Genomic DNA, 14,014 nt, shown 5'->3' with positions numbered 1-14,014 from the left:
ACTGAGAGAAATATGGATGTGGTAGGAACCTCTCCAGCTTAACTAAAACTAAAGCTTAACAGATGGGGAACAGGATGACATTTCCCCCACTGCTAAGGTAATCTATCACAGCCCCCTAAAGTACTGTATTGCAATATGAAAACTGATTCAGTGAATCTCTGTTGGGAGGTCAGTGTGGGAATTTTAAAATGTGCTGGTCAAGGAAGAAGTATTAGGAAAAACTAAATTAAGAGCTACAATGCAGTAAGGATGCATATGGAGGAAATAGGTAAATGATGCCCTATATTATAAGGTCATTATAACTCATGTATCCAAAATAGGCTATGGTATGAGGACAAGATGAGGAAATCTCCTTATTACATATGTAAAAGTCTCTAAAATGCATGCAACCTTACAGTCCTCAGTTGTATATTTTAATAATGCAGCATTTAACGGACCCACAAAGAGTTTACTGACCTCTGTGACTTGTGACACTATTTGTGGTGTGACATGTGAAACATGATTTGAACCAACATGTAGAGCTAATATCATGTTGCCTTCACATTTTTTACAGGCTGAAATGTGTAATTCCCCAATGTCGACTGAAACAAGTGATCATTCTTTTGGTGCAAATGAAAATGAAATGATGGAGAAAAGTACACAGGAATGGAATGAACAGCTGGAGAAAGAGTTTTTCAGTGGTAAGTGTGTGTCCTTACTTTATTCTAATATTATTTTGCCAGAAGTGACTGTGTGACTGATTTCAGAGAATTTTCTGCAAAAGAGAGGCTGTAAAAATATGGGTCATCACTTTCTAGCACAGTGGCTACTTTTTGCAGGCTTTGTCTGCCAGCAAAATGTCTGCTTGACATTGACTTCAAGATGTGTCATTGATTACTCTTAGAGTGCATTTCATCTCATACTGATACAGTTCAGAAGAATCGCACCTTAAAAGCGTACATTGCTCTCTGCTGATTCTGACAGGAGCCCATATTGCATCCTTTAGGTGCAGTCATACAGTTACGTGAAAGAATTTCGTCCCAGTTTCCTGCATGCATAATTTTGATAATGATGAATTACTGGGCCTGGTTTTATGAATTGTAAAGCCTCAAACCACAGAAGCAAGAGCCATTATGGCATTCAGTTAGCTTTCTGGCAGCCCTTATAGCACCAGTCAAAAGCTGCTGCTTCCTTTTTTTTCCTGTCACTGCTGGGAAATGAGGCAAGGTCAGACCCAGCCTATGGGACTACAGAGGTGTTCTTCCATAAACTTTCTCAGATATATGCAAAAAAAAAATATGTCCATGAATATTACTTTATACCACCCAAAATTACAAGTGATCACAGGTTGAAAGCATGATCAGGAGGCAGTGGGTCAGTCAGCAGTGCTGGAAGAGGAGACCCCTGCATGGTGGACGGTAGTTCTTCTGCAACTCACAGGCCTCGCACTGCTTTTGGGTGTCAGTCGTAACTGCACACTTGCCCACTAACAGAGAAAGACTATACACAGCTTGGCTGATGTCCTCCAAATGGAAGACTCAGAATCAACACATCGTTTTCCTTGTTCTAAGCTGACTCTCTCAGGAGCCTTATCTCCTCTGTGCTGAAAAGAAACTTAGAAAAATGGAAAATTTTAGTACTTTTGTTACTGCCTTTTACCCCACCTATACGTACCTAGCAATGCTTTCTTAATCAGTCTGTACTATTTGCACAGATCTGTAATGACCGATCAGTCTTTTTTATTTAAATGGTTAGGAAATGCTGTAACAAAACAGCCATACCCATTTGTGTTTCTATCTTATGTGTACTAATACACATAATATTTCAAAATACAAAAATAATACAATTAGCAAAGGCATAATTGTTTTTGCCAATAAAAATATTTTAAATACATAGCTGTGGCTTAGTCTTATGACTGAATATGTTGGTTAACTGAGCTGTTACAGTGTTTAATTCCAGTTCATGAGACTGAGACTGTCTATGTTGCCATGATGAATCATAGGTTCCTAACTATTTAATTACCATTTTTTATCCAGAAAATGACATTTTCAGTGCTCATTTTAAAGTTAAAAGCTACAATTTAGTGGAGAACTTCTTTTCTGAATGAAACAAACAGTGGACATGCCAGACCACTGAATATGCTTGTTTGATGGTTTGCAGGATTCTGTGTTCTTTACAGTCACATCATAACTGTGCTTTGTATACACACAGAAAGGTCCATGTTTTCCTAGTGAATTCTTTTCAGGAATTTTTTGCTTACAAACTAGATTTGGAAAGTTTACACACACATAGACACAGACATATATGTATAGAGGGCATGAGTAAGGATTTAGACTTCAAATTGTTTTGTTTTTCTTTTAAATAGCATAAAGACTAACATTTACATAAAGAGCAGTTTTAAGATCAGTCATAAAGCAGTGTGTTTTTTTCCTTGCAGTCATTAATGGGTAACTGCTGAAAGGTCCTATGGATGAAGAACGTGCGGTTCGGGAAGGGTTTTGAATGCTGAGAAGCTGACTCCTTTCAAAACCAGTTCTGATTATTAATGTAATACACGAAAGCTTTTAACATAAATAGTCATAAATTATTAAAGAAAACAAACTCAATTATCTTTTTCCCTGTGCAGTTCTAAATGATCTGGATGACCAGCTGGCCCAGGAACAAGCCCAAGACCCGTTGGACAGGACAGTGTCTACTAGCAGTGCATCAAGTGTCCAATACATTAATGCATTCCCTACTTCAAAGAGACAGACTGCTAGTAGAGGGCAACACAGAAATGACTGGAGTGACATGCCTAGCACATTTTTCCCAGATGGACTGAGAACAATAAGAGCCAAAGATGAACACAAAATTTTCATCAGACCAAGGAAATTACACAGTGCATATATAAACTGGCACCAGGCAGCCTTTCAAGAAGATTACAAATATGGTGATCCAGCTGATGGAAATCCTCATCGGCTGAGCAGCAGGCTGTCTTCTGTTTCTTTTGGACGGTCTTCAGAAGGTAGCTTATATCCTCCTTCCATAACACAGAACAGTGGATTTAGGCACAAGAGCTGCATGAACAGGGATACAGCTGGCAGAAGTTACTCTGTGTGTTCCCTTCGGAGATGTCCATCATCAGTATCTTCTGACCAACTATCATCATCTAGTTTACAACATCCATTGGCAAGGGAGAGCAACAATGGTTTTCTACCAAGGTTTGGTCGACAGAACCCAAAGAGAATTCCTCTGTCTTCTATTGTATGGAACAACACACCAGACTCTCCTGGACAAACATCAGCTCAAGAAAAAATGTTTAGAACCCAATCACTGATGGAGTTTCATGCTACAGACCATGGTAGATATCCTAGCTGTTTGCAAGAAACCAAGAAATATGCATATTACCACTCAAAACACCATTACAGAAGATCGATTTCAAGCAGTAATTGCTTTAGTAGAGTTAGTTGCCCTGACAAGGCTACTTCTCCATTGCCCTTTGATAACTGGGAAAACTATCCATTATACAAATCAGAAAATAATCTCTCTAGATCCTACTATAGAGATACTTCTTCTCACGGCAAGTTGTATGCAAAGCAAAATTCTTCATATGGAAAAAAAGACAGCTATCCTTCTTGGGCTGATATTCCTCAGTACTACAATGATGAAACATTTATTTCCCCTGATGCCAGTTTTGAAATGATTATGGCTAATTTAAATGACCAGCAGTGGGCACACACAAAGAATGCCAAGTTTGGTTCACAGCGCCTCCAGAACGATTTTCACATGTATCCTCCAGAAACTACAAATATCAAAAGGACAACAAGAAGTGCAAATAGAACTTTTTCAGAATTCACAGAGGGCTGTCAGCCCTGGCTAGGTTGTAACTCTTCAGTTTCTTCATCTAATAGTAGAACCGATGAGCCAGTCTTCCTTAATTTGAAGGACCAAACAAAACCTATAGGACTGAACAGGAATTCAGCTGTTGTTGCCCAAAGAGGTACTAAGGCAGACTTCACACAACTAGAAAAAGTTGAAGGTATGAAACTGCCAGACAAAGACATGCCGTTACAGTCAGTTTCTCAACAAGGAGATACAAGCTGCATCAACACCCAGAGTTTTCCCTGTAAGAGCCCTGCTTCTGCCACGTTGCAACGCAGTGCATCTCTCTTTAATACAATGAGATCAAAGAGACAAACCGAAGTCGCTGCCAGAGAAGATATTGCAAAAATATATACATCAAATGGTGATAAAAGAAATATACAAATGAAGGAAAATTACTGCCCACCCAACAGTGTGTTCAATCAGCCTCCCTGTAATTTGCCAGCTGATGACAGCAGAAAGGAACTTCTTCTTCCAAGTCAGAAAGAACAGGAACATAATCTGCATTATGCAGCAAAAAGAGAGAGCATCACACAGGATAATTGGAGTGCAGAAGCCATGAACCAAGCTACTCCGAAGAGACAGTCGTCACTGCTGAATGTTGCTTCTGCTCCATCCGCTGAAAAATTAGCAAACTGTCAAGGCATGTTCTCCTGTCCTCCTGAATGCTCATCTAGCTCCTCACAAAGCTCTCCACAAGCACTTTGTCATAAAGACAACTCTAAATGCTTAGGAACACGAACTAGCTCTTCAGTAAATTGCACAGTTCCTGAATCTCAAGCAGAAGATGGAAAACCAAGTCAAGTGAGCAGAATAAGTGTTACCAAAGAGAAAACACTGCAAAAGACAAGCACTTTAGTTACTAAGGACTGTAATGGACAATGCACTACTAGTTCTCCACAAAACGCAAATTCTGGAAATACTTACGTGCGTAGCTTTGATGGAGACCCCAAGCCCTCTGAACAGAGTTTAAGTTATTTTTGCCTTGAAAAAGAAAGCAGAAAAAAAAGGAGTAATTCACCTTGTACTGAAAGACTTCACAAGCAAGACAGCTTACTGAGACACACCAGTAGCTGCAGCGTTACTGGCTCCCCTAGCCGAAACAGCCTCAAATCTCCTGACCCACTTGTTATTTATTACACTTTGCCTAGAAAATCAGCTAGCATTGCTGGTAGTATTATGTCAGATAAGCCCATCTCCTTACCTAGAGAAAGTAGAACAATATATGATCGCTTAAGGTCTGAAACTCCACGTAGAGCTGATGCCTTTTGTTCTAATCGAAGAGATGTGTCTTGTTTAGACTCAAACCATTCCTTTTTAACATCAGCATCATTAAGTGCTGCTACAAGTAACAAAGAAAAAGATTGCCCCAGCCCTTTAACCAAAAGTCCTAATGATTCAGTAAGTAGTAGTACATCAGTTGAACTGACAGACAGATGTAAACATCTAAGCAGAAGAGAATCCTCTGTGTTTTCAGATTGTAAGGAGAGAGGAAACTTTTTGCAGAAATATAAAACTACAAGCACATTTACAGTTTGTGTTGATGAAGATCATGTCAAGTATCATGAACTAGTTTCAATTTATTACACGTTACCACGGAGGCATTCAAGAACATTCTGTAACCTCTTTAGAGATAATCCAGAGGATGCAGATTTACCTTGTCCCAAAGAAAATGTTCAGTCACCAAGAATACAAAACAAGAAAAATGAAGGCTATGTGAGTTTAGCAAATGTTTTTTTCCCCAGCCCTTCGGAAAAAGAGGTGCCTTCATATTCTTCCGACCCAGTATCTTCAGCTGTGGTCACACCTCAAAACTTAGGAACTGCTGTTGATAGTGAAGGAGAGAATTCCCACTTATCTCCTAGCTCTGAGAAGATAAGTACTTCAAAGTCAATGAGTATGATACACAGCAGGAAAGATAGTTCAACAGATCTTCCATTAGCAGAAAATGTGCTTTCTGACATGGTGACAAAAGAAATTTCTTTAGGTGGTCCACAATCCACTGCAGTAGTGGCTAAGTCAGGTAAGACTATTTCTGATCCCGCAAGTAGCCAAAATACAGAAATAAGTCTAAAAGAAAAGAAGGAAATTTTACAAACAACTTCACCGCTAATGTCCACTTTATCAACCCCTCCCAAGCCAGGCAGGTGTTTAGAAAAGCCTTTGTATTCTACTTCAACAAATAAAAATACTATACAGAAGGGAAACTCTGAAAACTGCTGTCAGCCCCCTAAGGTGAACACCAATAAAAATCTGAACAATTTACTCCTCCACCCAGGAGGGAAAAGTTTCCTTGGAAGGAGTGGTAACACAGAGCGTGCTGATGTGCTGCTTCCTCCTGTGGAAGACAAGTACAGGGGTAGTACCGAAGTCAAACAGAAAGTAAATTTCCTACACCAGAGCACACCTCTGTGTAATAATAAAAGTAGTGGACTGCAATTAAGGGCTGACAGTTCAAGAAAAAATGCAAATGATTTAAAGTGTTGTAGCAAAGTTCTTTCAGAGTCTCGGAACAAAGTACCTGAGGTAAGCACAGCTTCCAGTGCTGACCCATTACTTCAGCTAGATGAAGGGGTTAGCACAGATGCAGATGAATTAAAGAATTCAAAAATTAAAAAAGAGCAAAAATCACAGAGTACTCAAATCGGTAAAGATTATAGTGGTTTGCAGGAATTGGAGAGGGACAGTGAAGGCCGCCTGAACATTAACTGTAAAGATAAAGTCCTCAGGGTTACACAAGATCAGAAAATAACACGGAGTGCAGAAGACGAGAACAAGCTTCTCTCTGACTGCACGAGAGACAAAGTCAAAGATATAGAAAAAAGGAAAAACAGACCTTCAATTAAAAATAAACTGGCAGCTGTTTACAAAACAAGTCGAAAATTTTCAAGTAAAAATTTACCCCCCAAACCACATATAAGTAACATTTTTTCACAGAACGATGGAAGTGCCACTTCTTTAGAGGTCGACGTGTCCCTTGACTCACAGATTTCAACAGATTGCCGTGAGCCATTCCTGCAGTTGGACAATGAAAGTCAGAATCACAGTCTGGACCCTGATAAGAATATGCCCAGACCAAGAACAGCTGAGAATAAGAAGACTGAAAATCAGAATGATCCTTCCTTGCTTGTTAATAACACCAAGTGGAGGTCTTTTACAAGCTCATACATCCAGAAAGAAGCCATCAGTCCCCAAAAATCTACAGGGAAAGTGGAAAATCCACCAAGTGTTACAACCCTATTTCCAGATAAAGCAGTAACCACAAGAAATAAGAATTCCCATAGCCTCGATCTCAGGTTAGAAAGCAAAAACCAGCCCATCTCTCCCAGTGCTACTACATCGGACCCAGTGGATGATGAGAAAAGAAGAGCTAGCAGTTGTGCCTGCAGTCCTCCCCTGACACTTCTAACTGACAAAAACTCGAACACATACGTAAATAGCTGCTTGCAGGCAGGCATATATCCAGAGCAAAACTTGACTCCCCAGACAGTGCGTGGTCAGTGTCAAAATACCTCTCAGTCTGCTAGCTTAAAAAATGCTAACTTGCATAGCTATCAGTTGCGCAAGAGTCATGCCAAAAGTCAGCGTGAGCGTCACCTTTCTGAGAGTATTTGTGCTCAAGATTCCCCTGAGACCTTTGCCTCGGGAAGCAATATTCTGCCAGAAGTTGGTACACATGGGAAGAGGTTTAAGTCTTACTCAGAGCTGTTGCCTTGTGATGAAAATGAAAACTGGGCATCGGATGATGAAAGGTGTTACAGCACAAGAAATTTGATGTATCCTTCCATTGAGTTTGGTATATTTGGCAAAGAACAGCAGTTGGCTTTCCTGGAAAATATCAAAAGGTCACTCACAGAAGGGCGATTGTGGAGACCATGTCTTCTTAACAACCCTGGTGCTCTCAGAGATGGAGAGACCCCTTCTATAAATAGGGCTGAGCTTTTGAGCTCAAGTTCTGCTGGGAGCAAAATGTCATCGGCTGCTTCATCCCCCCAAGAGCTGACTGATACCCATCGGGAATACCCAGCAGCTTATTCGGACTCAGACAGTGATACCACCACCGATGATGAATACTACCTAGATGAGATAGATAAAGAATCGGAGCTATGAAGGGCCTGTGGTGCTAAGACAGCACGATAGCTTGGTAGTTTCTGGGCAGGCAAAAACATGTCAAATACTTTGAGCCAGTTCTTGTGCTGCTATAAACTGGTACAACTTCATTAGTTTTAAAGAAGTTAGTATGTTACATTAGCTGAGCGTTTGACTTTCATAGTAAATGTGTGGCTTCAGCATTGTTTCTCCTAGCAGGGAAGGAAGAGTGTTAAAAAATCCTTTCCCAGAATAACAGAAGGTAAACAACTGTGGAGCTTTGGGCAGTGTGTAACTCCAGAGATGGCTTTCCTCTGAGTCAGCAAGCAGTGGCTTAGGCTCCTGCCAGCTACACAGTGCTGGAATGGATAAATTCTAGCTTGAGCTACTTTTTCGTACAAGACTGAACAGAAAAACAAGGGGTTGCTTTGCTAATAACTTGCTGTTTCTCCAGTTTTCCTTGTTTACAAGATGAAGCATGATAAAGCCAATCTATCCCATGCAACAAACACCACCCCCCCACCGCCCCCAAAAATGAAACCTGTTCAGTTTTTATAGCGTATTCTGCATGAAAGTTCTTTTTCTGCATTCCTGGGAAGCGTAGCAGCAATGTTTCCAGTAGCATTTGTTCTGCCGTGCAGTTGAGGTGGATTCCACACTGGGATTTTTCTCCTGAGCATTGTAAGAGCGGTGAGCAATGTGAGTTAGGGAAGTGCTGCTAGCGCATGGGAAACAGCTCAGCCAAGGGCACAGCACTGGAAAACTCACCAGAATTCCCCAGGATGCTGAGGAACATGGCTGAGGATGGAAATCTGCTTTTCAGACATGGGAGGTTCATAACCAGCACAGCTTTGGTCACAGATGAGCGAACAGCAAGATTTCTGCCTTGGACTTAGGAACAGGTTAATTTGCTTTAATAACCTGACACCTTAAAACCATGCAAAAGGTGAAAAGATTTACCCTATTTATTTCCTATATAAACCTCATACATTGAATCCTAAGCTGTCCTAATAGTGGGAAGACAACCAGTAGAGCTTGGTATGTCCCCAAGTTCTTCTGCTGCCTCTGTGCTCGACCGGTCTCGGGGTGAGGCACCTGCAGCCGCTGGGCTCCTCCAAGGCAGCACCACCTGCAGCGGCCTGAGAGGGCACTTGGCTGGGTCTTGACTGTACCCTACAGTCTGGCAGGTTTTTACATAGAAAGTAAATAAAACCAGTAAGAAATGCTCTTTGCCTTTTGCTAAATTACCATCCCTTTTTGGTATTTTTCAACCGTTCCTGCTGTCACCACAATATTTTTTATCTTTCAAACTGAAGCCCTAAATATTTTCCAGTGGCTCTTCTTTGGCCGCACTAATAATGTAGTATTATATACTCAGTAGCCAAAACTGGTCCTTGCCCATTAAATTCCTAACTAAGCTTTGATCTCTTTTTATGAAAAATCAGAAGTGGCTCACTGAGCCAGGAGATAGTATTTAAAAATACTTACAGATTTACTTCTACTTTATTTCTAATTTCACACATGGTCTAAAATTATGATCCATATTTTTATATACTTTTTAATTCAACAAAATTTCTGTAGGACATAATTATATTTTTGTAACTGGAAGGACACTATACTGCTATTTTAAAATAATATATTTTACACAAAGCAAGCAATGCTTGTATCACTGACTACTCCGCAAGAAACTAAAAGATGAAAATGTTGTAATAGGTAACTGGTATCCTTATTTTTTTATACTGTAAACTTCGTTAAAGAAGTGGCTCTGTAGTTCAAATCTGCACCGATATAGAAGTGTTATTACTGTATACTGGGGTAATTTGTCTTTTGTTGTACATAGAAGGACTAATATAAACTGTGTATTTATAGTCAGAATTGCTCTCTACAACATGCCTGTTTTGGAAGGATATAAGCATACGCTGTCATATGCAATGCTGGAAGGAAATGACTACCATGTAATTGCAATCTTGTAAAATGTGGTATTCTAAGGAGCTGTTATGTTTTTCTGTAAATGGCTGTATTCTATACATACAGGATTCTGTAGAGTAAGACAATAAAACCAACTAAGTGTCGGTGAGGAATTTCTGCTGCTGTACATTTCTGCAAAGTGTGTTAATCTAAAAATTGGGAATATCAGCCTACATAAGGTAAAGAATGATAAAATTACCATTTACAGGGGAAGTAAATGGTCATACAGTTTTTCTTGACTTGAAGTGGATGGTTTAGAATGTTTTTATTTGTAAATATTTTCTGCCTGTTCAACAGATGTTGGATTAAGTTCTCACCTTGTTGGCATGAATTTTTTTTCATTTGCTATGCTATGTATGTACAGGAAACCAGGTGGCTTGATTTAATGTAAACAAGTAAAAGCTGCTTTTGGTCATGAATCAGTTGTGGAAGAGTGAAGCCTACTGAGGATCTGTAAAGTAATACTGGCATTGAGTAATGGTATTCTGTAAAACAGCCAGTTGCATGAAAACGTAAGGAGAAATACCCTTTGAGTAGCGATCAGCTTCATTCGGTTTAGCAGAGCCAGATTTTGACACCGTCACTCTTCCAAGATTTTTCTTTGGCAAAAGTATATTCTATAAATGTTCATAATTTATAGGATTTTCATATTTAAAATCTGTTTGAAATAAATTCTGCATTCAAATGAAAAATTGTATTTGCATTGTGTTTATTTTTCACTTACTGTGAATACTGTAGACAGTTTATTTAAAAAAATAATCAAGTCCAGCATCTTAGTGTTGTTGCCAGGGTGCTGATGGCAGATGATGCCATAGATTTAAAATGGGGCACCCAGCCTCGGTCCCTCACGCAGCTGTAGGCAGCGGTCACGCCAGCTGCGTGGCTGGGGCTTGCCTCGTGCAGAGGAAGGATGAGCAATGTCCATGTGCTGCCCTCTGCTTTCCTGCCAGCTGATGCGTCTCCAGTACATAAACAGTTTTCCATCAGTGGTGGTGTCTTTACAGTGGACGTATTAAGACCTTAGTGTGCCATATGCCTACAACTTGCCTTGAGGAGCTGATACACCATGTAGGGGCCAAGGGTAGTATTTGATGAGTAGTTTTACAAGGTGATGAGCTCCATGTGAAAATCACTTCAGCTGGAATTATGCCCGAGTGGAGCTTGAGTGGCACGTGCAGTGTGAGACTCACTGCTGTCTTTCTACCTTAATTACTACAGCCAGCATATGTGGTACCTGAGCTCGGTGGTGCAGTCCCTCAGCCTGGTTTCAGAAGGAAACACAGTTTATGACCTAAGATGTTGTTTCTGTCTAGATCTCTGTCCACCCATTAGGTAACTCATGTCCCCAGATGACCTTTGACCTTTCTAATATCTCAGTGACGTTTGAAAGAAGGGACAGAAATCTCATGGTTTCATCCCAGGGTAACTCAGGCTGGGAAGGGACCTCAAGAGGTCTCTGCTCCAACCTCCTGCTCACGGTAGGTTGGCTCTGAGGTCAGGCCAAGCTGCTCAGGGCTTTATCCAGCTGGGACTTGAAAATCTGAGGATGGAGACGGGGCATCCCCTCTGGGCAGCCCGTGCCTCTGCCCAACTGTCCTCACGGGAGAAACATGTTATAGGCTGAGCCTCTCTTCTTTCAACTTATGCCAGTTATCCCTCGTCCTTCCACCCTGCACCGTCTCCTCAGTGATCTCCCCAGGGACCCTGGGGGCTTCTGTAGGGTCCATCCCCTCCCTGAAGCCACCTCTGCTCCAGGCTGAGCAAGCCCAGCTGCCCCAGCCTCTCCTCACAGGGCCACCTCAGCAGCCTCCCCGGAACTGGTCCGGTTTATTGATGTCTTGTATTGGGGAGCCCAAAGCTGAATGCAGTATCTAGATGTGGTCTAACAAGTACTGAGTGGAGGGAGATGATGACCCCCTTGACCTCTGAGAAGGAGGGAATTTTTGAATTTAAAAGGAAAAAAAAAAAAAAAGAAGCTCTTGCTCATACAGCCCAGGCTGCTGTTGGCTGTCGTTGCTGCCAGGACTCGCTGATGATCCACGTCCCCCTCGCTGTCCACTGGGACCCACAGGGCTATTCCCTCAGAGCTGCTCCTGGCAGCTGGTCCAGCCCACACCAGTGCAGATGTGGCTCCTTCCCAGGGACAGGGCCCCAAAAGCACCAACAGGCCTGACCCACCCCCTTCCCAGGGCTCTCCCCACCCTGCACATGGCCCAGGGCACCATTTCAGCCCAGACTGGAGCCACCAGTCCCTGCCCCAGCGATGCTGCAGGACATGGTCTCCATCTCCCCACAGCCCTGCCCACCCAGCCACAGGCCCCCACGATGTCCCCAGGGCCCTGCAGCCATCCTAGAGCTGTGCCTGACCCCGGTTCCCCTCACAGGGCCTGATCCTGATCTGCAGGTTGACGTCCCTGCCTGGCCTCAGCCCTGCCCTGTCCCCACAGGCCTGCTGGGCGATGTGGCCTCTCGGCTGCCCCAGATGCCGTTTGCCACGTGCGGGGTGCGGCCCTGCTGCGAGCCGTGGTGCTGCGCTCCTCAGCCCCATTGCCCAGGGAGCAGCCTGCCCGCGTGGCTCCCTGGCCACCCAAGTGCAGGACTTTTTGCTGAATTTTGGCTGAACCATTCCTCCACCCTGTCCAGGTCCTTCAGGATGGCAGCCCTGCCCTCACGCACACCAACTAGCCCCCCCGTTCGGCATCATCTGCAAATCCGGCGATGGAGCTGTCCTTCGCCTCTCCTCAGGCCAGGTCCCTGCAGCGCTCCCCTCGTTACCAGCTGCCAGTGGAGACGACCCACTCGCCAGCCCCCCTCCAAGCCCAACCGACCATCCTGATGGCTTTTTACCCGTCCGGTTGTTCCCCGTCCAGACCGCAACACCCTAACTTGGACACAAGGGTGTTGTGGGAGACACTGACGTCCTTGATAAATTCAAGGTAAATAACATTCCCTGCTCTCCCCTCCTCTGCAGAGCCAGTTTATCGCCTGGGTCGGCCAGGCGCGGCTGGCCCTTGGTCTATCCACGCTGACTGCGCGGGTGACTGGAAATCCCAACGTCCTCCCAGGCGGCGCAGGGGGCGAGGGAAGCCACCCTCGCTGATCCCTGCCCTGAGAGCGGCAGCCAGGGCTCTACAGCCTGCCCAAGAAGCACGCCTGGAACTCCAGGCTAAGACCATACGTGTTTTCTCTTGCCCGTTGGGAGTATCACACATGGCATGCCAGCGGAGATCTGTGGTTATATGAAGCGAGGGAGTTTAGGAGACTACAGACAAAAGCAAGGAGGAAACCAGACTTGATAATTCCACTTCCAAGGAACCTGTTTTTCATGGTCTGTATGCACCGAGACTTGAAGTTCGTGTTATTCAAAAACACGCAGCATTCAGTCGGGCTCTCATTGTGTTGCATGTGAAAATCCAGGCTCGCACAGAAAATCAAGTTAATTCTCCTACAGCCTTGTAAGCGCGCGCACACACCCCACCGACCAACACCCTGAAATATTTCCTAGTAGCAGCAAACACTTCTGGTAAAAATTATGCAACTTTAGGAGGCAAATCATTGGAGGCTTTCCCTGTTGACTTGCGTTCCATCATTTTAAGTCCACTAAATGACTTTCTTGTTACACTTTCTCAAGAACATTACCACGGCCCCTCTTTCCCCATCACCAAGCATCCCGCAGGGATGAGGGCCACTGGCAGGACCTCACCCGCAGGCCCCAAGCACATCTCCAGCCCGGGAACGCAGTGGGAGCCCGTGCTGGGAGGTGAGCCCAGCCGCAGGGAGCCGCGTGCTGCTGCGTCCCAGGGGACCGGCTCTGTCCTCCGCTTCAAGCAGTCACGGAGGGTGGGAACACCTAAAACTGCGAGGAGGAATTGTAAATTATATGTATTTTTTTTTCTTTTACAGCAATCTCTGCTTGTACATAAGCCGGCACCGGCAGTCACAGTTAAGAAACGGGGCTTTCCCTCGGTCAATGCCGGGCCAGCTGTGCGGCTGCGGGCCGCGCCGTGTCCCCCCACACCGGTGACCGCTCCGGCGGGAGGGCACGGAGAGGGATCGGCTCCGCGGCCGGGCCTGCGGGGGGCGGGGGGCAGCCGGGCCTCGCAGGGGCTGAGGCGGC

General features: G+C 43.9%; 1 protein-coding gene across 3 annotated transcripts in view; it reads left to right on the top strand.

Annotated features, from left to right (window-relative positions):
• Nucleotides 1-10,594, top strand: part of EXPH5 (exophilin 5) — a 37,027-nt gene extending 26,433 nt beyond the window's left edge. For all 3 annotated transcript variants that reach the window (XM_037376935.1, XM_037376936.1, XM_037376937.1), the window contains 2 exons: nt 554-680; nt 2,606-10,594. In XM_037376935.1, the coding sequence (XP_037232832.1) occupies nt 554-680; nt 2,606-7,950 (5,472 nt within the window). In that variant the 3' untranslated portion in view covers nt 7,951-10,594. The remainder of the gene's footprint in view (nt 1-553; nt 681-2,605) is intronic.
• The last annotated feature ends 3,420 nt before the right edge of the window (nt 10,595-14,014 follow it).

The sequence above is a fragment of the Falco rusticolus genome, chromosome 2, assembly GCF_015220075.1.
Source record: "Falco rusticolus isolate bFalRus1 chromosome 2, bFalRus1.pri, whole genome shotgun sequence".
Lineage (NCBI taxonomy): Eukaryota > Metazoa > Chordata > Aves > Falconiformes > Falconidae > Falco > Falco rusticolus.
The sequence above is the reverse complement of the archived record's forward strand: the minus strand, read 5'-3'. Positions and strand labels throughout refer to the sequence as shown.